This window comes from Oncorhynchus masou, chromosome 29, assembly GCF_036934945.1.
Source record: "Oncorhynchus masou masou isolate Uvic2021 chromosome 29, UVic_Omas_1.1, whole genome shotgun sequence".
NCBI classification, from domain to species: Eukaryota; Metazoa; Chordata; class Actinopteri; order Salmoniformes; family Salmonidae; genus Oncorhynchus; species Oncorhynchus masou.
In genome coordinates this window covers 79,470,001-79,496,229 of record NC_088240.1, presented here as the reverse complement: position 1 = coordinate 79,496,229, position 26,229 = coordinate 79,470,001, and the positions used below count along the sequence as shown (strand labels likewise).

At 47.6% G+C, this 26,229-nt stretch overlaps 1 protein-coding gene across 2 annotated transcripts in view; it reads right to left on the bottom strand.

Moving 5' to 3' along the window:
- Positions 1–26,229, bottom strand: part of LOC135520687 (CUGBP Elav-like family member 3) — a 104,332-nt gene that overhangs the window by 8,339 nt on the left and 69,764 nt on the right. The window contains exons 7-10 of one of the 2 annotated variants that reach the window (XM_064946422.1): positions 24,935–25,096; positions 18,476–18,611; positions 17,783–17,923; positions 17,437–17,502 (exon numbers count right to left, since the gene is read on the bottom strand). In XM_064946422.1, the coding sequence (XP_064802494.1) occupies positions 17,437–17,502; positions 17,783–17,923; positions 18,476–18,611; positions 24,935–25,096 (505 nt within the window). Of the gene's footprint in view, positions 1–17,436; positions 17,503–17,782; positions 17,984–18,475; positions 18,612–24,934; positions 25,097–26,229 lie in introns of both variants that reach the window. The other variant, XM_064946423.1, reaches the window with a different exon arrangement.

Genomic DNA, 26,229 nt, shown 5'->3' with positions numbered 1-26,229 from the left:
TCAACTAGATTCACCTTTGACCCTGTACCACAGGGATCATCACTAGATTCACCTTTGACCCTGTACCACAGGGATCATCAACTAGATTCACCTCTGACCCTGTACCACAGGGATCGTCAACTAGATTCACCTCTGACCCTGTACCACAGGGATCATCAACTAGATTCACCTTTGACCCTGTACCACAGGGATCATCAACTAGATTCACCTCTGACCCTATACCACAGGGATCATCAACTAGATTCACCTCTGACCCTGTACCACAGGGATCATCAACTAGATTCACCTTTGAACCCTGTACCACAGGGATCATCAACTAGATTCACCTCTGACCCTGTACCACAGGGATCATCAACTAGATTCACCTTTGACCCTGTACAACAGGGATCATCAACTAGATTCACCTCTGACCCTGTACCACAGGGATCATCAACTAGATTCACCTCTGACCCTGTACCACAGGGATCATCAACTACATTCACCTTTGACCCTGTACCACAGGGATCATCAACGAGATTCACCTCTGACCCTGTACCACAGGGATCATCAACTAGATTCACCTCTGACCCTGTACCACAGGGATCATCAACTACATTCACCTTTGACCCTGTACCACAGGGATCATCAATGAGATTCACCTCTGACCCTGTACCACAGGAATCATCAACTAGATTCACCTCTGACCCTATACCACAGGGATCATCAACTACATTCACCTTTGACCCTGTACCACAGGGATCATCAACTAGATTCACCTTTGACCCTGTACCACAGGGATCATCAACTAGATTCACCTCTGACCCTGTACCACAGGGATCATCAACTAGATTCACCTCTGACCCTATACCACAGGGATCATCAACTAGATTCACCTCTGACCCTGTACCACAGGGATCATCAACTAGATTCACCTCTGACCCTGTACCACAGGGATCATCAACTACATTCAACTTTGAACCTGTACCACAGGGATCATCAACGAGATTCACCTCTGACCCTGTACCCCAGGGATCATCAACTAGATTCACCTCTGACCATGTACCACAGGGATCATCAACTAGATTCACCTTTGACCCTGTACCACAGGGATCATCAACTAGATTCACCTCTGACCCTGTACCACAGGGATCATCAACTAGATTCACCTCTGACCCTGTACCACAGGGATCATCAACTAGACTCACCTCTGACCCTATACCACAGGGATCATCAACTAGATTCACCTCTGACCCTGTACCACAGGGATCATCAACTAGATTCACCTTTGACCCTGTACCACAGGGATCATCAACTAGATTCACCTTTGACCCTGTACCACAGGGATCATCAACTAGATTCACCTCTGACCCTGTACCACAGGGATCATCAACTAGATTCACCTTTGACCCTGTACCACAGGGATCGTCAACTAGATTCACCTCTGACCCTATACCACAGGGATCGTCAACTAGATTCACCTCTGATCCTATACCACAGGGATCATCAACTAGATTCACCTCTGACCCTGTACCACAGGGATCATCAACTAGATTCACCTTTGACCCTGTATCCCAGGGATCGTCAACTAGATTCACCTCTGACCCTATACCACAGGGATCGTCAACTAGATTCACCTCTGACCCTGTACCACAGGGATCATCAACTAGATTCACCTTTGACCCTGTACCACAGGGATCATCAACTAGATTCACCTCTGACCCTGTACCACAGGGATCATCAACTAGATTCACCTTTGACCCTGTACCACAGGGATCATCAACTACATTCACCTCTGACACTGTACCACAGGGATCATCAACTAGATTCACCTCTGACCCTGTACCATAGGGATCATCAACTAGATTCACCTCTGACCCTGTACCACAGGGATCATCAACTACATTCACCTCTGACCCTGTACCACAGGGATCATCAACTAGATTCACCTCTGACCCTGTACCACAGGGATCATCAACTAGATTCACCTCTGACCCTGTACCACAGGGATCATCAACTAGATTCACCTCTGACCCTGTACCATAGGGATCATCAACTAGATTCACCTCTGACCCTGTACCACAGGGATCATCAACTAGATTCACCTTTGACCCTGTACCATAGGGATCATCAACTAGATTCACCTCTGACCCTGTACCACAGGGATCATCAACTAGATTCACCTTTGACCCTGTACCATAGGGATCATCAACTAGATTCACCTTTGACCCTGTACCACAGGGATCATCAACTAGATTCACCTCTGACCCTGTACCACAGGGATCATCAACTAGATTCACCTCTGACCCTGTACCACAGGGATCATCAACTAGATTCACCTCTGACCCTGTACCACAGGGATCATCAACTAGATTCACCTTTGACCCTGTACCACAGGGATCATCAACTAGATTCACCTTTGACCCTGTACCACAGGGATCATCAACTAGATTCACCTCTGACCCTGTACCACAGGGATCATCAACTAGATTCACCTCTGACCCTGTACCACAGGGATCATCAACTAGATTCACCTTTGACCCTGTACCACAGGGATCATCAACTAGATTCACCTTTGACCCTGTACCACAGGGATCATCAACTAAATTCACCTCTGACCCTGTACCACAGGGATCATCAACTAGATTCACCTTTGACCCTGTACCACAGGGATCGTCAACTAGATTCACCTCTGACCCTATACCACAGGGATCGTCAACTAGATTCACCTCTGATCCTATACCACAGGGATCATCAACTAGATTCACCTCTGACCCTGTACCACAGGGATCATCAACTAGATTCACCTTTGACCCTGTATCCCAGGGATCGTCAACTAGATTCACCTCTGACCCTATACCACAGGGATCGTCAACTAGATTCACCTCTGACCCTGTACCACAGGGATCATCAACTAGATTCACCTCTGACCCTGTACCACAGGGATCATCAACTACATTCACCTCTGACCCTGTACCACAGGGATCATCAACTAGATTCACCTCTGACCCTGTACCACAGGGATCATCAACTAGATTCACCTTTGACCCTGTACCACAGGGATCATCAACTACATTCACCTCTGACACTGTACCACAGGGATCATCAACTAGATTCACCTCTGACCCTGTACCATAGGGATCATCAACTAGATTCACCTCTGACCCTGTACCACAGGGATCATCAACTACATTCACCTCTGACCCTGTACCACAGGGATCATCAACTAGATTCACCTCTGACCCTGTACCACAGGGATCATCAACTAGATTCACCTCTGACCCTGTACCACAGGGATCATCAACTAGATTCACCTTTGACCCTGTACCATAGGGATCATCAACTAGATTCACCTTTGACCCTGTACCATAGGGATCATCAACTAGATTCACCTTTGACCCTGTACCACAGGGATCATCAACTAGATTCACCTCTGACCCTGTACCACAGGGATCATCAACTAGATTCACCTCTGACCCTGTACCACAGGGATCATCAACTAGATTCACCTCTGACCCTGTACCACAGGGATCATCAACTAGATTCACCTTTGACCCTGTACCACAGGGATCATCAACTAGATTCACCTTTGACCCTGTACCACAGGGATCATCAACTAGATTCACCTCTGACCCTGTACCACAGGGATCATCAACTAGATTCACCTCTGACCCTGTACCACAGGGATCATCAACTAGATTCACCTTTGACCCTGTACCACAGGGATCATCAACTAGATTCACCTCTGACCCTGTACCACAGGGATCATCAACTAGATTCACCTCTGACCCTGTACCACAGGGATCATCAACTAGATTCACCTTTGACCCTGTACCACAGGGATCATCAACTAGATTCACCTCTGACCCTGTACCACAGGGATCATCAACTAGATTCACCTTTGACCCTGTACAACAGGGATCATCAACTAGATTCACCTCTGACCCTGTACCACAGGGATCATCAACTAGATTCACCTCTGACCCTGTACCACAGGGATCATCAACTACATTCACCTTTGACCCTGTACCACAGGGATCATCAACGAGATTCACCTCTGACCCTGTACCACAGGGATCATCAACTAGATTCACCTCTGACCCTGTACCACAGGGATCATCAACTACATTCACCTTTGACCCTGTACCACAGGGATCATCAACTAGATTCACCTCTGACCCTGTACCACAGGAATCATCAACTAGATTCACCTCTGACCCTATACCACAGGGATCATCAACTACATTCACCTTTGACCCTGTACAACAGGGATCATCAACTAGATTCACCTTTGACCCTGTACCACAGGGATCATCAACTAGATTCACCTCTGACCCTGTACCACAGGGATCATCAACTAGATTCACCTCTGACCCTATACCACAGGGATCATCAACTAGATTCACCTCTGACCCTGTACCACAGGGATCATCAACTAGATTCACCTCTGACCCTGTACCACAGGGATCATCAACCACATTCAACTTTGACCCTGTACCACAGGGATCATCAACGAGATTCACCTCTGACCCTGTACCCCAGGGATCATCAACTAGATTCACCTCTGACCATGTACCACAGGGATCATCAACTAGATTCACCTTTGACCCTGTACCACAGGGATCATCAACTAGATTCACCTCTGACCCTGTACCACAGGGATCATCAACTAGATTCACCTCTGACCCTGTACCACAGGGATCATCAACTAGATTCACCTCTGACCCTATACCACAGGGATCATCAACTAGATTCACCTCTGACCCTGTACCACAGGGATCATCAACTAGATTCACCTTTGACCCTGTACCACAGGGATCATCAACTAGATTCACCTTTGACCCTGTACCACAGGGATCATCAACTAGATTCACCTCTGACCCTGTACCACAGGGATCATCAACTACATTCACCTTTGACCCTGTACCACAGGGATCATCAACTAGATTCACCTCTGACCCTGTACCACAGGGATCATCAACTAGATTCACCTTTGACCCTGTACCACAGGGATCATCAACTAGATTCACCTTTGACCCTGTACCACAGGGATCATCAACTAGATTCACCTCTGACCCTGTACCACAGGGATCATCAACTACATTCACCTTTGACCCTGTACCACAGGGATCATCAACGAGATTCACCTCTGACCCTGTACCACAGGGATCATCAACTAGATTCACCTCTGACCCTGTACCACAGGGATCGTCAACTAGATTCACCTCTGACCCTGTACCCCAGGGATCGTCAACTAGATTCACCTCTGACCCTGTACCACAGGGATCATCAACTAGATTCACCTCTGACCCTGTACCACAGGGATCATCAACTAGATTCACCTTTGACCCTGTACCACAGGGATCATCAACTAGATTCACCTCTGACCCTGTACCACAGGGATCATCAACTAGATTCACCTCTGACCCTGTACCACAGGGATCATCAACTAGATTCAACTCTGACCCTGTACCACAGGGATCATCAACTAGATTCACCTTTGACCCTGTACCACAGGGATCGTCAACTAGATTCACCTCTGACCCTATACCACAGGGATCGTCAACTAGATTCACCTCTGACCCTATACCACAGGGATCATCAACTAGATTCACCTCTGACCCTGTACCACAGGGATCATCAACTAGATTCACCTTTGACCCTGTACCCCAGGGATCGTCAACTAGATTCACCTCTGACCCTATACCACAGGGATCGTCAACTAGATTCACCTCTGACCCTGTACCACAGGGATCATCAACTAGATTCACCTCTGACCCTGTACCATAGGGATCATCAACTAGATTCACCTCTGACCCTGTACCACAGGGATCATCAACTACATTCACCTCTGACCCTGTACCACAGGGATCATCAACTAGATTCACCTCTGACCCTGTACCACAGGGATCATCAACTAGATTCACCTTTGACCCTGTACCACAGGGATCATCAACTACATTTACCTCTGACCCTGTACCACAGGGATCATCAACTAGATTCACCTCTGACCCTGTACCATAGGGATCATCAACTAGATTCACCTCTGACCCTGTACCACAGGGATCATCAACTACATTCACCTCTGACCCTGTACCATAGGGATCATCAACTAGATTCACCTCTGACCCTGTACCACAGGGATCATCAACTACATTCACCTCTGACCCTGTACCACAGGGATCATCAACTACATTCACCTCTGACCCTGTACCACAGGGATCATCAACTAGATTCACCTCTGACCCTGTAACACAGGGATCATCAACTACATTCACCTCTGACCCTGTACCATAGGGATCATCAACTAGATTCACCTCTGACCCTGTACCACAGGGATCATCAACTACATTCACCTCTGACCCTGTACCATAGGGATCATCAACTAGATTCACCTCTGACTCTGTACCACAGGGATCATCAACTACATTCACCTCTGACCCTGTACCACAGGGATCATCAACTAGATTCACCTCTGACCCTGTACCACAGGGATCATCAACTAGATTCACCTTTGACCCTGTACCACAGGGATCATCAACTAGATTCACCTCTGACCCTGTACCACAGGGATCATCAACTAGATTCACCTTTGACCCTGTACCACAGGGATCATCAACTAGATTCACCTCTGACCCTGTACCACAGGGATCATCAACTAGATTCACCTCTGACCCTGTACCACAGGGATCATCAACTAGATTCACCTTTGACCCTGTACCACAGGGATCATCAACTAGATTCACCTCTGACCCTGTACCACAGGAATCATCAACTAGATTCACCTCTGACCCTGTACCACAGGGATCATCAACTAGATTCACCTTTGACCCTGTACCACAGGGATCATCAACTAGATTCACCTCTGACCCTGTACCACAGGGATCATCAACTAGATTCACCTTTGACCCTGTACCACAGGGATCATCAACTAGATTCACCTCTGACCCTGTACCACAGGGATCATCAACTAGATTCACCTTTGACCCTGTACCACAGGGATCATCAACTAGATTCACCTTTGACCCTGTACCACAGGGATCATCAACTAGATTCACCTTTGACCCTGTACCACAGGGATCATCAACTAGATTCACCTCTGACCCTGTACCACAGGGATCATCAACTACATTCACCTTTGACCCTGTACCACAGGGATCATCAACTAGATTCACCTCTGACCCTGTACCACAGGGATCATCAACTAGATTCACCTTTGACCCTGTACCACAGGGATCATCAACTAGATTCACCTTTGACCCTGTACCACAGGGATCATCAACTAGATTCACCTCTGACCCTGTACCACAGGGATCATCAACTACATTCACCTTTGACCCTGTACCACAGGGATCATCAACGAGATTCACCTCTGACCCTGTACCACAGGGATCATCAACTAGATTCACCTCTGACCCTGTACCACAGGGATCGTCAACTAGATTCACCTCTGACCCTGTACCCCAGGGATCGTCAACTAGATTCACCTCTGACCCTGTACCACAGGGATCATCAACTAGATTCACCTCTGACCCTGTACCACAGGGATCATCAACTAGATTCACCTTTGACCCTGTACCACAGGGATCATCAACTAGATTCACCTCTGACCCTGTACCACAGGGATCATCAACTAGATTCACCTCTGACCCTGTACCACAGGGATCATCAACTAGATTCACCTCTGACCCTGTACCACAGGGATCATCAACTAGATTCACCTTTGACCCTGTACCACAGGGATCGTCAACTAGATTCACCTCTGACCCTATACCACAGGGATCGTCAACTAGATTCACCTCTGACCCTATACCACAGGGATCATCAACTAGATTCACCTCTGACCCTGTACCACAGGGATCATCAACTAGATTCACCTTTGACCCTGTACCCCAGGGATCGTCAACTAGATTCACCTCTGACCCTATACCACAGGGATCGTCAACTAGATTCACCTCTGACCCTGTACCACAGGGATCATCAACTAGATTCACCTCTGACCCTGTACCATAGGGATCATCAACTAGATTCACCTCTGACCCTGTACCACAGGGATCATCAACTACATAAACCTCTGACCCTGTACCACAGGGATCATCAACTAGATTCACCTCTGACCCTGTACCACAGGGATCATCAACTAGATTCACCTTTGACCCTGTACCACAGGGATCATCAACTACATTTACCTCTGACCCTGTACCACAGGGATCATCAACTAGATTCACCTCTGACCCTGTACCATAGGGATCATCAACTAGATTCACCTCTGACCCTGTACCACAGGGATCATCAACTACATTCACCTCTGACCCTGTACCATAGGGATCATCAACTAGATTCACCTCTGACCCTGTACCACAGGGATCATCAACTACATTCACCTCTGACCCTGTACCACAGGGATCATCAACTACATTCACCTCTGACCCTGTACCACAGGGATCATCAACTAGATTCACCTCTGACCCTGTAACACAGGGATCATCAACTACATTCACCTCTGACCCTGTACCATAGGGATCATCAACTAGATTCACCTCTGACCCTGTACCACAGGGATCATCAACTACATTCACCTCTGACCCTGTACCATAGGGATCATCAACTAGATTCACCTCTGACTCTGTACCACAGGGATCATCAACTACATTCACCTCTGACCCTGTACCACAGGGATCATCAACTAGATTCACCTCTGACCCTGTACCACAGGGATCATCAACTAGATTCACCTTTGACCCTGTACCACAGGGATCATCAACTAGATTCACCTCTGACCCTGTACCACAGGGATCATCAACTAGATTCACCTTTGACCCTGTACCACAGGGATCATCAACTAGATTCACCTCTGACCCTGTACCACAGGGATCATCAACTAGATTCACCTCTGACCCTGTACCACAGGGATCATCAACTAGATTCACCTTTGACCCTGTACCACAGGGATCATCAACTAGATTCACCTCTGACCCTGTACCACAGGAATCATCAACTAGATTCACCTCTGACCCTGTACCACAGGGATCATCAACTAGATTCACCTTTGACCCTGTACCACAGGGATCATCAACTAGATTCACCTCTGACCCTGTACCATAGGGATCATCAACTAGATTCACCTCTGACCCTGTACCACAGGGATCATCAACTAGATTCACCTCTGACCCTGTACCACAGGGATCATCAACTAGATTCACCTTTGACCCTGTACCACAGGGATCATCAACTAGATTCACCTTTGACCCTGTACCACAGGGATCATCAACTAGATTCACCTCTGACCCTATACCACAGGGATCATCAACTAGATTCACCTCTGACCCTGTACCATAGGGATCATCAACTAGATTCACCTCTGACCCTGTACCACAGGGATCATCAACTACATTCACCTCTGACCCTGTACCATAGGGATCATCAACTAGATTCACCTCTGACCCTGTACCACAGGGATCATCAACTAGATTCACCTCTGACCCTGTACCACAGGGATCATCAACTAGATTCACCTCTGACCCTGTACCACAGGGATCATCAACTAGATTCACCTTTGACCCTGTACCACAGGGATCATCACTAGATTCACCTTTGACCCTGTACCACAGGGATCATCAACTAGATTCACCTCTGACCCTGTACCACAGGGATCATCAACTAGATTCACCTCTGACCCTGTACCACAGGGATCATCAACTAGATTCACCTTTGACCCTGTACCACAGGGATCATCACTAGATTCACCTTTGACCCTGTACCACAGGGATCATCAACTAGATTCACCTCTGACCCTGTACCACAGGGATCGTCAACTAGATTCACCTCTGACCCTGTACCACAGGGATCATCAACTAGATTCACCTTTGACCCTGTACCACAGGGATCATCAACTAGATTCACCTCTGACCCTATACCACAGGGATCATCAACTAGATTCACCTCTGACCCTGTACCATAGGGATCATCAACTAGATTCACCTCTGACCCTGTACCACAGGGATCATCAACTAGATTCACCTCTGACCCTGTACCACAGGGATCATCAACTAGATTCACCTTTGACCCTGTACCACAGGGATCATCAACTAGATTCACCTTTGACCCTGTACCACAGGGATCATCAACTAGATTCACCTCTGACCCTATACCACAGGGATCATCAACTAGATTCACCTCTGACCCTGTACCATAGGGATCATCAACTAGATTCACCTCTGACCCTGTACCACAGGGATCATCAACTACATTCACCTCTGACCCTGTACCATAGGGATCATCAACTAGATTCACCTCTGACCCTGTACCACAGGGATCATCAACTAGATTCACCTCTGACCCTGTACCACAGGGATCATCAACTAGATTCACCTCTGACCCTGTACCACAGGGATCATCAACTAGATTCACCTTTGACCCTGTACCACAGGGATCATCACTAGATTCACCTTTGACCCTGTACCACAGGGATCATCAACTAGATTCACCTCTGACCCTGTACCACAGGGATCATCAACTAGATTCACCTCTGACCCTGTACCACAGGGATCATCAACTAGATTCACCTTTGACCCTGTACCACAGGGATCATCACTAGATTCACCTTTGACCCTGTACCACAGGGATCATCAACTAGATTCACCTCTGACCCTGTACCACAGGGATCGTCAACTAGATTCACCTCTGACCCTGTACCACAGGGATCATCAACTAGATTCACCTTTGACCCTGTACCACAGGGATCATCAACTAGATTCACCTCTGACCCTATACCACAGGGATCATCAACTAGATTCACCTCTGACCCTGTACCACAGGGATCATCAACTAGATTCACCTTTGAACCCTGTACCACAGGGATCATCAACTAGATTCACCTCTGACCCTGTACCACAGGGATCATCAACTAGATTCACCTTTGACCCTGTACAACAGGGATCATCAACTAGATTCACCTCTGACCCTGTACCACAGGGATCATCAACTAGATTCACCTCTGACCCTGTACCACAGGGATCATCAACTACATTCACCTTTGACCCTGTACCACAGGGATCATCAACGAGATTCACCTCTGACCCTGTACCACAGGGATCATCAACTAGATTCACCTCTGACCCTGTACCACAGGGATCATCAACTACATTCACCTTTGACCCTGTACCACAGGGATCATCAATGAGATTCACCTCTGACCCTGTACCACAGGAATCATCAACTAGATTCACCTCTGACCCTATACCACAGGGATCATCAACTACATTCACCTTTGACCCTGTACCACAGGGATCATCAACTAGATTCACCTTTGACCCTGTACCACAGGGATCATCAACTAGATTCACCTCTGACCCTGTACCACAGGGATCATCAACTAGATTCACCTCTGACCCTATACCACAGGGATCATCAACTAGATTCACCTCTGACCCTGTACCACAGGGATCATCAACTAGATTCACCTCTGACCCTGTACCACAGGGATCATCAACTACATTCACCTCTGACCCTGTACCACAGGGATCATCAACTAGATTCACCTTTGACCCTGTACCACAGGGATCATCAACTAGATTCACCTCTGACCCTGTACCACAGGGATCATCAACTAGATTCACCTCTGACCCTGTACCACAGGGATCATCAACTAGATTCACCTTTGACCCTGTACCACAGGGATCATCAACTAGATTCACCTTTGACCCTGTACCACAGGGATCATCAACTAGATTCACCTCTGACCCTGTACCACAGGGATCATCAACTAGATTCACCTTTGACCCTGTACCACAGGGATCGTCAACTAGATTCACCTCTGACCCTATACCACAGGGATCGTCAACTAGATTCACCTCTGATCCTATACCACAGGGATCATCAACTAGATTCACCTCTGACCCTGTACCACAGGGATCATCAACTAGATTCACCTTTGACCCTGTATCCCAGGGATCGTCAACTAGATTCACCTCTGACCCTATACCACAGGGATCGTCAACTAGATTCACCTCTGACCCTGTACCACAGGGATCATCAACTAGATTCACCTCTGACCCTGTACCACAGGGATCATCAACTACATTCACCTCTGACCCTGTACCACAGGGATCATCAACTAGATTCACCTCTGACCCTGTACCACAGGGATCATCAACTAGATTCACCTTTGACCCTGTACCACAGGGATCATCAACTACATTCACCTCTGACACTGTACCACAGGGATCATCAACTAGATTCACCTCTGACCCTGTACCATAGGGATCATCAACTAGATTCACCTCTGACCCTGTACCACAGGGATCATCAACTACATTCACCTCTGACCCTGTACCACAGGGATCATCAACTAGATTCACCTCTGACCCTGTACCACATGGATCATCAACTAGATTCACCTCTGACCCTGTACCACAGGGATCATCAACTAGATTCACCTCTGACCCTGTACCATAGGGATCATCAACTAGATTCACCTCTGACCCTGTACCACAGGGATCATCAACTAGATTCACCTTTGACCCTGTACCATAGGGATCATCAACTAGATTCACCTCTGACCCTGTACCACAGGGATCATCAACTAGATTCACCTTTGACCCTGTACCATAGGGATCATCAACTAGATTCACCTTTGACCCTGTACCACAGGGATCATCAACTAGATTCACCTCTGACCCTGTACCACAGGGATCATCAACTAGATTCACCTCTGACCCTGTACCACAGGGATCATCAACTAGATTCACCTCTGACCCTGTACCACAGGGATCATCAACTAGATTCACCTCTGACCCTGTACCACAGGGATCATCAACTAGATTCACCTTTGACCCTGTACCACAGGGATCATCAACTAGATTCACCTCTGACCCTGTACCACAGGGATCATCAACTAGATTCACCTCTGACCCTGTACCACAGGGATCATCAACTAGATTCACCTTTGACCCTGTACCACAGGGATCATCAACTAGATTCACCTCTGACCCTGTACCACAGGGATCATCAACTAGATTCACCATTGACCCTGTACAACAGGGATCATCAACTAGATTCACCTCTGACCCTGTACCACAGGGATCATCAACTAGATTCACCTCTGACCCTGTACCACAGGGATCATCAACTACATTCACCTTTGACCCTGTACCACAGGGATCATCAACGAGATTCACGTCTGACCCTGTACCACAGGGATCATCAACTAGATTCACCTCTGACCCTGTACCACAGGGATCATCAACTACATTCACCTTTGACCCTGTACCACAGGGATCATCAACTAGATTCACCTCTGACCCTGTACCACAGGAATCATCAACTAGATTCACCTCTGACCCTATACCACAGGGATCATCAACTACATTCACCTTTGACCCTGTACAACAGGGATCATCAACTAGATTCACCTTTGACCCTGTACCACAGGGATCATCAACTAGATTCACCTCTGACCCTGTACCACAGGGATCATCAACTAGATTCACCTCTGACCCTATACCACAGGGATCATCAACTAGATTCACCTCTGACCCTGTACCACAGGGATCATCAACTAGATTCACCTCTGACCCTGTACCACAGGGATCATCAACCACATTCAACTTTGACCCTGTACCACAGGGATCATCAACGAGATTCACCTCTGACCCTGTACCCCAGGGATCATCAACTAGATTCACCTCTGACCATGTACCACAGGGATCATCAACTAGATTCACCTTTGACCCTGTACCACAGGGATCATCAACTAGATTCACCTCTGACCCTGTACCACAGGGATCATCAACTAGATTCACCTCTGACCCTGTACCACAGGGATCATCAACTAGATTCACCTCTGACCCTATACCACAGGGATCATCAACTAGATTCACCTCTGACCCTGTACCACAGGGATCATCAACTAGATTCACCTTTGACCCTGTACCACAGGGATCATCAACTAGATTCACCTTTGACCCTGTACCACAGGGATCATCAACTAGATTCACCTCTGACCCTGTACCACAGGGATCATCAACTACATTCACCTTTGACCCTGTACCACAGGGATCATCAACTAGATTCACCTCTGACCCTGTACCACAGGGATCATCAACTAGATTCACCTTTGACCCTGTACCACAGGGATCATCAACTAGATTCACCTTTGACCCTGTACCACAGGGATCATCAACTAGATTCACCTCTGACCCTGTACCACAGGGATCATCAACTACATTCACCTTTGACCCTGTACCACAGGGATCATCAACGAGATTCACCTCTGACCCTGTACCACAGGGATCATCAACTAGATTCACCTCTGACCCTGTACCACAGGGATCATCAACTACATTCACCTTTGACCCTGTACCACAGGGATCATCAACGAGATTCACCTCTGACCCTGTACCACAGGAATCATCAACTAGATTCACCTCTGACCCTATACCACAGGGATCATCAACTACATTCACCTTTGACCCTGTACCACAGGGATCATCAACTAGATTCACCTTTGACCCTGTACCACAGGGATCATCAACTAGATTCACCTCTGACCCTGTACCACAGGGATCATCAACTAGATTCACCTCTGACCCTATACCACAGGGATCATCAACTAGATTCACCTCTGACCCTGTACCACAGGGATCATCAACTAGATTCACCTCTGACCCTGTACCACAGGGATCATCAACTACATTCAACTTTGACCCTGTACCACAGGGATCATCAACTAGATTCACCTTTGACCCTGTACCACAGGGATCATCAACTAGATTCACCTTTGACCCTGTACCACAGGGATCATGAACTAGATTCACCTCTGACCCTGTACCACAGGGATCATCAACTACATTCACCTTTGACCCTGTACCACAGGGATCATCAACGAGATTCACCTCTGACCCTGTACCACAGGGATCATCAACTAGATTCACCTCTGACCCTGTACCACAGGGATCATCAACTACATTCACCTTTGACCCTGTACCACAGGGATCATCAACGAGATTCACCTCTGACCCTGTACCACAGGGATCATCAACTAGATTCACCTCTGACCCTGTACCACAGGGATCATCAACTAGATTCACCTTTGACCCTGTACCACAGGGATCATCTAGATTCACCTCTGACCCTATACCACAGGGATCATCAACTAGATTCACCTCTGACCCTGTACCACAGGGATCATCAACTAGATTCACCTTTGACCCTGTACCACAGGGATCATCAACTAGATTCACCTTTGACCCTATACCACAGGGATCATCAACTAGATTCACCTCTGACCCTATACCACAGGGATCATCAACTAGATTCACCTCTGACCCTGTACCACAGGGATCATCAACTAGATTCACCTTTGACCCTGTACCACAGGGATCATCAACTACATTCACCTTTGACCCTGTACCACAGGGATCATCAACCTGATTCACCTCTGACCCTGTACCACAGGGATCATCAACTAGATTCACCTTTGACCCTGTACCACAGGGATCATCAACTAGATTCACCTTTGACCCTGTACCACAGGGATCATCAACTAGATTCACCTCTGACCCTGTACCACAGGGATCATCAACTTGATTCACCTTTGACCCTGTACCACAGGGATCATCAACTAGATTCACCTTTGACCCTGTACCACAGGGATCGTCAACTAGATTCACCTTTGACCCTGTACCACAGGGATCATCAACTAGATTCACCTTTGACCCTGTACCACAGGGCTCGTCAACTAGATTCACCTTTGACCCTGTACCACAGGGATCATCAACTAGATTCACCTTTGACCCTGTACCACAGGGATCATCAACTAGATTCACCTCTGACCCTGTACCACAGGGATCATCAACTAGATTCACCTTTGACCCTGTACCACAGGGATCATCAACTAGATTCACCTTTGACCCTGTACCACAGGGATCATCAACTAGATTCACCTTTGACCCTGTACCACAGGGATCATCAAATAGATTCACCTCTGACCCTGTACCCCAGGGATCATCAACTAGATTCACCTCTGACCCTGTACCACAGGGATCATCAACTAGATTCACCTCTGACCCTGTACCACAGGGATCATCAACTAGATTCACCTTTGACCCTGTACCACAGGGATCATCAACTAGATTCACCTCTGACCCTGTACCACAGGGATCATCAACTAGATTCACCTTTGACCCTGTACCACAGGGATCATCAACTAGATTCACCTCTGACCCTGTACCACAGGGATCATCAACTAGATTCACCTTTTACCCTGTACCACAGGGATCGTCAACTAGATTCACCTCTGACCCTGTACCATAGGGATCATCAACTAGATTCACCTTTGACCCTGTACCACAGGGATCATCAACTAGATTCACTTTTGACCCTGTACCACAGGGATCATCAACTAGATTCACCTTTGACCCTGTACCACAGGGATCATCAACTAGATTCACCTTTGACCCTGTACCACAGGGATCATCAACTAGATTCACCTTTGACCCTGTACCACAGGGATCATCAACTAGATTCACCTCTGACCCTGTACCATAGGGATCATCAACTAGATTCACCTCTGACCCTGTACCACAGGGATCATCAACTAGATTCACCTTTGACCCTGTACCACAGGGATCATCAACTAGATTCACCTCTGACCCTGTACCACAGGGATCATCAACTAGATTCACCTCTGACCCTGTACCACAGGGATCATCAACTAGATTCACCTCTGACCCTGTACCACAGGGATCATCAACTAGATTCACCTCTGACCCTGTACCACAGGGATCATCAACTAGATTCACCTCTGACCCTGTACCACAGGGATCATCAACTAGATTCACCTTTGACCCTGTACCACAGGGATCATCAACTAGATTCACCTCTGACCCTGTACCACAGGGATCATCAACTAGATTCACCTCTGACCCTGTACCACAGGGATCATCAACTAGATTCACCTTTGACCCTGTACCACAGGGATCATCAACTAGATTCACCTCTGACCCTGTACCACAGGGATCATCAACTAGATTCACCTCTGACCCTGTACCACAGGGATCATCAACTAGATCCAGCCGCAGGCTGATTTTTTTCTTGAGTTGATGATCAGGAGGCCGGAACATAATTACAAGTCATTTGTATACTCTAAATTGACCACAAGTATCCCGATATAACGTTTGACTAAAACATAATAATGCTTACATTTGTATACCATCACATATATCTCTCTACTATGTATTGGAAATCATGTTGGAAAAAATATAAAAAATTAAAATCACTTTTGTTTTTTTATCTCCTAAACTTTGTGTGGCCAAATAAAATCACTGCTGGGGAACTCTGCTGTACCAGTTAATTACTGTCCTCCTCTGAGAGCATTGAGGACTGCATTCTGACAATGCAAAATGAACCCAGTCACTATAAGTGTCATAGGAGCTGGTAGTGTGTGTGACTGTGGCCCACCTGTGTAGTGCTGCATGCCTGCATACGCCTGCTGGAGAGGATCTAGAGATAATGCTGGACTCTGGGCTGCAGGGAGAAAGGGAGGAAAGCAGGGAGGCAGGGAGGCAGGGAGGGAGGCAGGGAGGGAGGGAGAGAGGGAGAAAGAGAAGAAGGGAGATAAGTAGGGAGAGAGAGGGAGGGAAGCAGGAATGCAGGGAGGGAGGGAGAGATGGAGGGAGGGAGAGAGTGAAGGAAGCAGGAGACCAGGGAGGGAGGGAGTGGCAGAGCAGAGAGTGAATATAGGGAACACATGGAAATATCAGTAGTTCTGTGGTAAATATTCTATCTTTGGTAATTCAGCTCGTACCTTGGTACGCATGAATGCCATTGGTGTATAGTGCTTCTGATGCTTGCTGTCCATTGGTTGGTGGACTGTAACCATTGACTCCTAGAGGTGGAGGTAGTGATGGCACGGGTGTGGCTGAGATGGTTGGAGGGGTATTCGTACCTGCAAACCGGGAGGACCAATCACAGTGGAGGAGATATTGTGATTGACAGCTACTAGACTCTATAGTGTATAAGAAAGAGAAAAAGGCAGAGCATAAATGCAGGGGAGAAGCAATGATTGGTTAGTGGGGCAAAGGGAGTTAAGGGAAGGGTGCATCTCATTGTAAAGTGGCTTCCTCCTCTTGTCTACCTTCCTCAATCTGAATTGATGTTAAAAAAAGTGGACTGTTGAAAGGTAATTCCCAGCTTTCAGATGAGTGTTAAAGCGATTAGTGTAGACTGTAAAATATGCTGATTAGACAAGGAGAAGAAGCCACTTTACACTATTGAGATGCACTCACAAGCAGATGAACTTAGAAACCAATGAAGAGAAGTAAATGTACATCAAATAGACAGACTTGATCTGCATAGCATTGTAAACATAAGATCAATCCATGTTATTACCAACATACAGTATCCGTAAGCATCTCTCTGTGTGTGTGTGTGTGTGTGTGTGTGTGTGTGTGTGTGTGTGTGTGTGTGTGTGTGTGTGTGTGTGTGTGTGTGTGTGTACCAGAGGAAGATGTGATGGGCGTGGCGATGATTCCATTTGCGTTGAGCGCTGCCATCTGCTGCATCTGTAAACTGGCAACAGTTGCTACAGGAGACAGGTACGCTGACTGAGCAACCAGAGCTTGCTGCTGGACAATCTAGAGGAAGAGAGAGAGTGAGAGAGAGAGGAAAGATAGGGAGAGAGAGAGTGAGTGAGAGAGGAAAGACAGGGTGAGAGAGAGAGGAAAGACAGGGAGGAAGAGAGTGAGAGAGAGAGGAAAGACAGGGAGAGAGAGAGTGAGAGAGAGAGGAAAGACAGGGAGAGAGAGTGAGAGAGAGAGGAAAGACAGGGAGGAAGAGAGTGAGAGAGAGAGGAAAGACAGGGAGAGAGAGTGAGAGAGAGAGGAAAGACAGGGTGAGAGAGAGTGAGAGAGAGGAAAGACAGGGAGAGAGTGAGTGAGAGAGAGATAAAAGACAGGGAGAGAGAGAGTGAGAGAGAGAGGAAAGACAGGGAGAGAGAGAGTGAGAGAGAGAGGAAAGACAGGGTGAGAGAGAGTGAGAGAGAGAGGAAAGACAGGGTGAGAGAGAGTGTGAGAGAGAGGAAAGACAGGGTGAGAGAGAGTGAGAGAGAGAGAGGAAAGACAGGGTGAGAGAGAGTGAGAGAGAGAGGAAAGACAGGGAGAGAGAGAGTGAGAGAGAGAGGAAAGACAGGGAGAGAGAGAGTGAGAGAGAGGGGAAAGACAGGGAGAGAGGGAGTGAGAGAGAGAGGAAAGACAGGGAGAGAGAGATTGAGAGAGGAAAGACAGGGTGAGAGAGAGTGAGAGAGAGGAAAGACAGGGTGAGAGAGTGAGGAAAGACAGGGAGAGACAGAGTGAGAGAGAGAGGAAAGACAGGGAGAGAGAGAGAGTGAGAGAGAGAGGAAAGACAGGGAGGAAGAGAGTGAGAGAGAGAGGAAAGACAGGGGGAGAGAGAGTGAGAGAGAGGAAAGACAGGGGGAGAGAGAGAGAGGAAAGACAGGGGGAGAGAGAGAGTGAGAGAGAGGAAAGACAGGGAGAGAGTGAGTGAGAGAGAGAGGAAAGACAGGGAGAGAGAGAGTGAGAGAGAGAGGAAAGACAGGGTGAGAGAGAGTGAGAGAGAGGAAAGACAGGGTGAGAGAGAGTGAGAGAGAGAGGAAAGACAGGGTGAGAGAGAGTGAGAGAGAGAGGAAAGACAGGGTGAGAGAAAGTGAGAGAGAGAGGAAAGACAGGGTGAGAGAGAGTGAGAGAGAGAGGAAAGACAGGGAGAGAGAGAGTGAGAGAGAGAGAGGAAAGACAGGGTGAGAGAGAGAGGAAAGACAGTGAGAGAGAGAGTGGGAGAGAGAGAGGAAAGACAGGGAGAGAGAGAATGAGAGAGAGAGGAAAGACAGGGAGAGAGAGAGTGAGAGAGAGGAAAGACAGAGAGAGGGAGTGAGAGAGAGAGGAAAGACAGGGAGAGAGAGAGTGAGAGAGAGGAAAGACAGGGTGAGAGAGTGAGGAAAGACAGGGAGAGAGTGAGAGAGAGAGGAAAGACAGGGAGAGAGAGTGAGAGAGAGAGGAAAGACAGGGTGAGAGAGAGTGAGAGAGAGAGGAAAGTCAGGGAGAGAGAGAGTGAGAGAGAGAGGAAAGACAGGGAGAGAGAGAGTGAGAGAGAGAGAGGAAAGACAGTGAGAGAGAGAGTGAGAGAGAGAGGAAAGACAGGGAGAGAGAGGGTGAGAGAGAGAGGAAAGACAGGGAGAGAGAGAGTGAGAGAGAGGAAAGACAGACAGAGAGAGAGAGCAGAGCAGAGGTCAGGATCAGATGAGCTCCTGCATTTTTCAGCATTTTCTCTGGAAAACAACAGAAACCTGAAAACACCATCCAACTTGGAACTGAGTGAGTAATGTTTAGTCTGAAACTATATTTTATTTCCAAAAGCCAAGAAGAAAAATACACAACATTACTTTATAAGGACTGAATTCTAACATTATTCTGCCAAGCTCGATACAGCTTCAATTAGCACTGACGTGTCAAGTGAGAGGTGTCAAAGTCCATTAGCCCAACAATGGCAGGAGAATCACACAGTCTATCCCAACCAAATGGAGAGGCCATAGAAGCTCCCTCCCGCTGTTCAGAGGTAATTAAAATACAGTACCCTGTGCATGTAAAGAATGATAAAGCAAGAAAAGATTACAAAATGAAGCTCCTTATGGAAAATCAAGAGACAATTTTTGCTGACTATTACAAAAATGGGAACATCAGCAACCTTATCTTCCACACAAACCATCCCCTGGCATGGCACAGTGCTATATTAGCACACTACCCCTTTGCTAAGAGAGGGGGGGGGTTAACGAGGGGTGGAAACTCAGAATACTCGATAACGAGGACTCTGAGTCAGGTAATATAAATATCTATAAGTCCGGAACAGTAATGGTACAGGGTAACCCCAAACAGTTTCAGCTTGACTTTCACCTAATCAAAGAATTAGACAAGCAGGAGAAGCTCTCCCTTGATAAAGATACCCCCACCCCGAGTGGGTCAGACCAGACCTCTTCATTATGTAACCCTACAGACGAGCAACCCCCAGCGGAGAGTCAACCTCCCAGCACAGATTACCACTCCCTCATTGAAATGAAGGACAAATTCACCCAGCTGGAGGTAAGGCAGGTGGAGCTGGAACAGCAAGTGATTACACTTCAGTCAGCACAGACCCAGACAACAGTCCAGCACAACAACACCCCCTTAAACAGACCCAGAGAGCTGGAGGTGGACAGAGACATATCTGCACTCTGGACAGTGGTGAGACAACTACAACAGGAGAAAGAGGAGCAGAACAGAGCACTAGAGGAGAGGATCAGACTGCTGGTGGAGGAGAGGTTGAGGGGGACGGAGGAGAGGTTGAGGGGGACGGCGTGTGACAGAGAACAACCCACTAGAGAGGTGGCCACCCCCGCAGAGAAGCCAGCAGAACAGCCCACCTCAGCACCCAACAAAAGTCTCGACACCACAGCAGAACAGTCCACACCAGACCCTGACCATAGAGTCGACATCACAGCAGAACAGACAAATGAAGAACCCCAAGCCCAGCGGCTCTCACCCCCTCCGAGCACCCCCCCCTGTCAGCCACCCTGATAGCCCTTCTGACAACCCCCCCATACCCACTGAGGACAAACACAAGACACAGATTGTACTACTTATGGACTCAAATGGGAAATATATAGAAGAAGAAAAACTTTTTCCCAAACACAGTGTGTCTAAACTCTGGTGTCCAAACACCAGGACCAATTAGGCTCACCTAGCCACATAATAATACACACAGGCACAAACGACCTGAGAGCACAGCAGGAAAGGGTGGCCACAGCACTGAAGGGAGTGATTGAAAAGGCTTCTTCTACTTTCCCCAACGCACAAGTGGTTATCTCCACCCGGCTACCACGAAAAGACATCCACCCTGCGACAATACAGCGGGTAAACGCAAGTATTTCCCGTGACTGTGCCTCAAAACCAAATGTTTTCCTGGCCCACCACTCCACCCTGGACTTGAACAGCCTCTATGATCAGGTCCACCTCTACAAGGCAGCAGTGCCCACCTTTGCCCGAACTCTAAAGGACATCGCTCTCAAACGTATCCCCAACACTTCACACAGGAGCAACAGATCAATAGACACCCCACCCAGACCTGCAGGACCCCCCCCCCCCGGGACCTACACATAGAGGACCCATGCCAAGAGGAATTACATCCAGACCACAGCACCCCCAGACACATCCACACTACCACCCCAACAAATCAACACCCCCCCACGTCAACCATGCCCACTCCCCATTTAGGCCCCCTCAGATCAGGCCTATGCCACTCCTGCCCACCCCACCCCCGCAAAGAGGGCCTCGACATGGAAGCCACACATACGCCCAGGTAGTGAGCGGGCAAACAGTCCCAACCCCCACTCTCACACTCGCTCAAGCCAATGGCATGTACCAGATGCTCAGCAGGCTCTGCTCACACTTACTGGCCTGAGGCCAAACCACGACCAACAACATTGGACACTCTATGGAACAAAAAGCCTTCACTATATCATCCTGGAATATCCAAGGCATGAGGTCATCTGCCTTTGGCCTGAAGAGCAAGAACCCGGACTTCACCAAAGAAATCGGTAATACAGACATTGTCATCCTGCAAGAAACCTGGTATAGAGGAGACGGACCCACTGGTTGCCCTCTAGGTTACAGAGAGCTGGTAGTCCCATCCACCAAACTACCAGGTGTGAAACAGGGAAGGGACTCAGGGGGTATGCCAATTTGGTATAGAGTAGACCTAACTCACTCCATTAAATTAATCAAAACAGGAACATTCTACATTTGGCTAGAAATTCAATTTTTTTTTATCCTAAAAGAGAAAAATATCCTCCTGTGTGCTGCTTATATCCCCCCACTAGAATCCCCATACTTTAATGAAGACAGCTTCTCCATCCTGGAGGGGGAAATCAATCATTTCCAGGCCCAGGGACATGTACTAGTCTGTGGCGACCTAAATGCCAGAACCGGACAAGAACCTGACACCCTCAGCACACAGGGGGACAAACACCTGCCTGGAGGTGACAGCATTCCCTCCCACATATGCCCCCCTAGGCACAACTATGACAACATAACCAACAAAAACGGGTCACAACTCCTGCAGCTCTGTCGCATGCTGGGTATGTACATAGTCAATGGTAGGCTTCGAGGGGACTCCTATGGTAGGTACACATATAGCTCATCTCTTGGCAGTAGTACTGTAGACTACTTTATCACTGACCTCAACCCAGTCTCTCAGAGCGTTCACAGTCAGCCCACTGACACCCCTATCAGACCACAGCAAAATCACAGTCTACTTGAACAGAGCAATACTCAATCATGAGGCATCAAAGCCAAAGGAACTGAGTAACATTAAGAAATGCTATAGATGGAAGGAAGCCATCACCTACAGAGAGATGAACCTGGAGAAGAGTCCCCTAAGCAAGCTGGTCCTGGGGCTCTGTTCACAAACACAAACACACCCCACAGAGCCCCAGGACATCAGCACAATTAGACCCAACCAAATCATGAAAAAACAAAAAGATAATTACTTGACACATTGGAAAGAATTAACAAAAAACAGAGCAAACTAGAATGCTATTTGAGAGTACAGCGGCAGAATACCTGACCACTGTGACTGACCCAAAATTAATGAAAGCTTTGACTATGTACAGACTCAGTGAGCATAGCCTTGCTATTGAGAAAGGCCGCCGTAGGCAGACATGGCTCTCAAGAAAAGACAGGCTATGTGCTCACTGCCCACAAAATGAGGTGGAAACTGAGCTGCACTTCCTAACCTCCTACCCAATGTATGACCATATTAGAGACACATATTTCCCTCAGATCACACAGGTCCACAAAGAATTTGAAAACAAATCCAATTTTGATAAACTCACGTATCTATAGGGTGAAATACCACAGTGTACCATCACAGCAGAAAGATTTGTGACCTGTTGCCACAAGAAAAGGCCAACCAGTGAAGAACAAACACCATTGTAAATACAACCTATATTTGTTTATTTATTATCCCTTTTGTACTTGAACTATTTGCACATCGTTACAACACTATATACAGACATAATATGACATTTGTAATGTCTTTATTCTTTTGGAACTTTTGTGAGTAATATTTACTGTTAATTTTGATTGTTTATTTCACTTTTGTTTATTATCTACGTCACTTGCTTTGGCAATGTAAACATATGTTTCCCATGCCAATAAAGCCCCTTGAATTGAATTGAGAGACAGAGAGAGAGAGAGAGAGAGAGAGAGAGAGAGAGACCGAGAGAGAGAGACCGAGAGAGAGAGACCGAGAGAGAGAGAGAGCGAGAGAGAGAGAGAGACCGAGAGAGAGACCGAGAGAGAGAGAGAGAGAGAGAGAACGAGAGAGAGAGAGAGAGAACGAGAGAGAGACCGAGAGAGAGAGAGAGACCGAGAGAGAGAGAGCGAGAGAGAGAGAGAGAGACCGAGAGAGAGAGAGAGAGACAGGGAGAAAAGAGAGAGAGAGAGAGAGAGAGAGAGAGAGAGAGAGAGAGAGAGAGAGAGACAGAGAGAGAGAGAGAGGATGAATAGAGATGTAATTACATGTCCGTTATATCCAGCCATGGGGTTAATGGCTGTGCAGCAGAAAAGCTGGGGTTACTAGGAAGTGTGTGTGTGTGTGTGTGTGTGTGTGTGTGTGTGTGTGTGTGTGTGTGTGTGTGTGTGTGTGTGTGTGTTGCTGTGGATTTTGTTGAGAGATAGCTAATGCTAAATGACGTGTCCATTCAGTAATAACATTAGCGCAGATTAGGACAGTGATAGCCCCTTGAAAAACATCACATCCTCTCATACCCAAAGCACCACTCAAACCAGTGTGTGTGTGTGTGTGTGTGTGTGTGTGTGTGTATGAGTGCCTCCGTGCCTCCGTGCATGTGTGTAACGGTGTGTGTGCTTACCGCCTGTGCGCTGACGGCCTGTGTGTAAGCGTTGTAAGCAGGGAAGTTAAGTGTCATGGTGGGGCTGAAGATGCCCAGCTGTGATGCCACCTGCTGCATCCGTCTCAGCCCTCTCTCCTTCTCTGTGTCGGCAAACTTCACCACCAGACTGGACGACGCACCCTGCAAGGAAACACACACCGGTCTTTAAGTTAAACACATGGATTTACTGAATTACCCCATACTGGGAATACAATCAACCAAGATTGGGTGCACTGTTTTGAAACACGTATTTATGTTGAAAGGTAAATAAAGTTCCTGTCAAACCGTTTACAGAGACAGGACATGTTCTATACTGTTACTGTACAGATTATATTAACTTTCCACATTACAATAAGAGAGGGAGAGGTAGGAAGACTTGTCTGTGACTTACAGAGTGAGAGGTAGGATGATTTGTCTGTGACTTACAGAGGGAGAGGTAGGAAGACTTGTCTGTGACTTACAGAGTGAGAGGTAGGATGATTTGTCTGTGACTTACAGAGGGAGAGGTTGGAAGACTTGTCTGTGACTTACAGAGGGAGAGGTAGGATGACTTGTCTGTGACTTACAGAGGGAGAGGTAGGAAGACTTATCTGTGACTTACAGAGTGAGAGGTAGGATGACTTGTCTGTGACTTACAGAGGGAGAGGTTGGAAGACTTGTCTGTGACTTACAGAGGGAGAGGTTGGAAGACTTGTCTGTGACTTACAGAGGGAGAGGTAGGATGACTTGTCTGTGACTTACAGAGGGAGAGGTAGGAAGACTTGTCTGTGACTTACAGAGGGAGAGGTAGGAAGACTTGTCTGTGACTTACAGAGGGAGAGGTTGGAAGACTTGTCTGTGACTTACAGAGGGAGAGGTAGGATGACTTGTCTGTGACTTACAGAGGGTGTAGTTGGAAGACTTGTCTGTGACTTACCAGAGGGAGAGGTAGGAAGACTTGTCTGTGACTTACAGAGGGAGAGGTAGGAAGACTTGTCTGTGACTTACAGAGGGAGTAGTTGGAAGACTTGTCTGTGACTTACCAGAGGGAGAGGTAGGATGACTTGTCTGTGACTTACAGAGGGAGTAGTTGGAAGACTTGTCTGTGACTTACCAGAGGGAGAGGTAGGAAGACTTGTCTGTGACTTACAGAGGGAGAGGTTGGAAGACTTGTCTGTGACTTACAGAGGGAGTAGTTGGAAGACTTGTCTGTGACTTACCAGAGGGAGAGGTAGGAAGACTTGTCTGTGACTTACAGAGGGAGAGGTTGGAAGACTTATCTGTGACTTACAGAG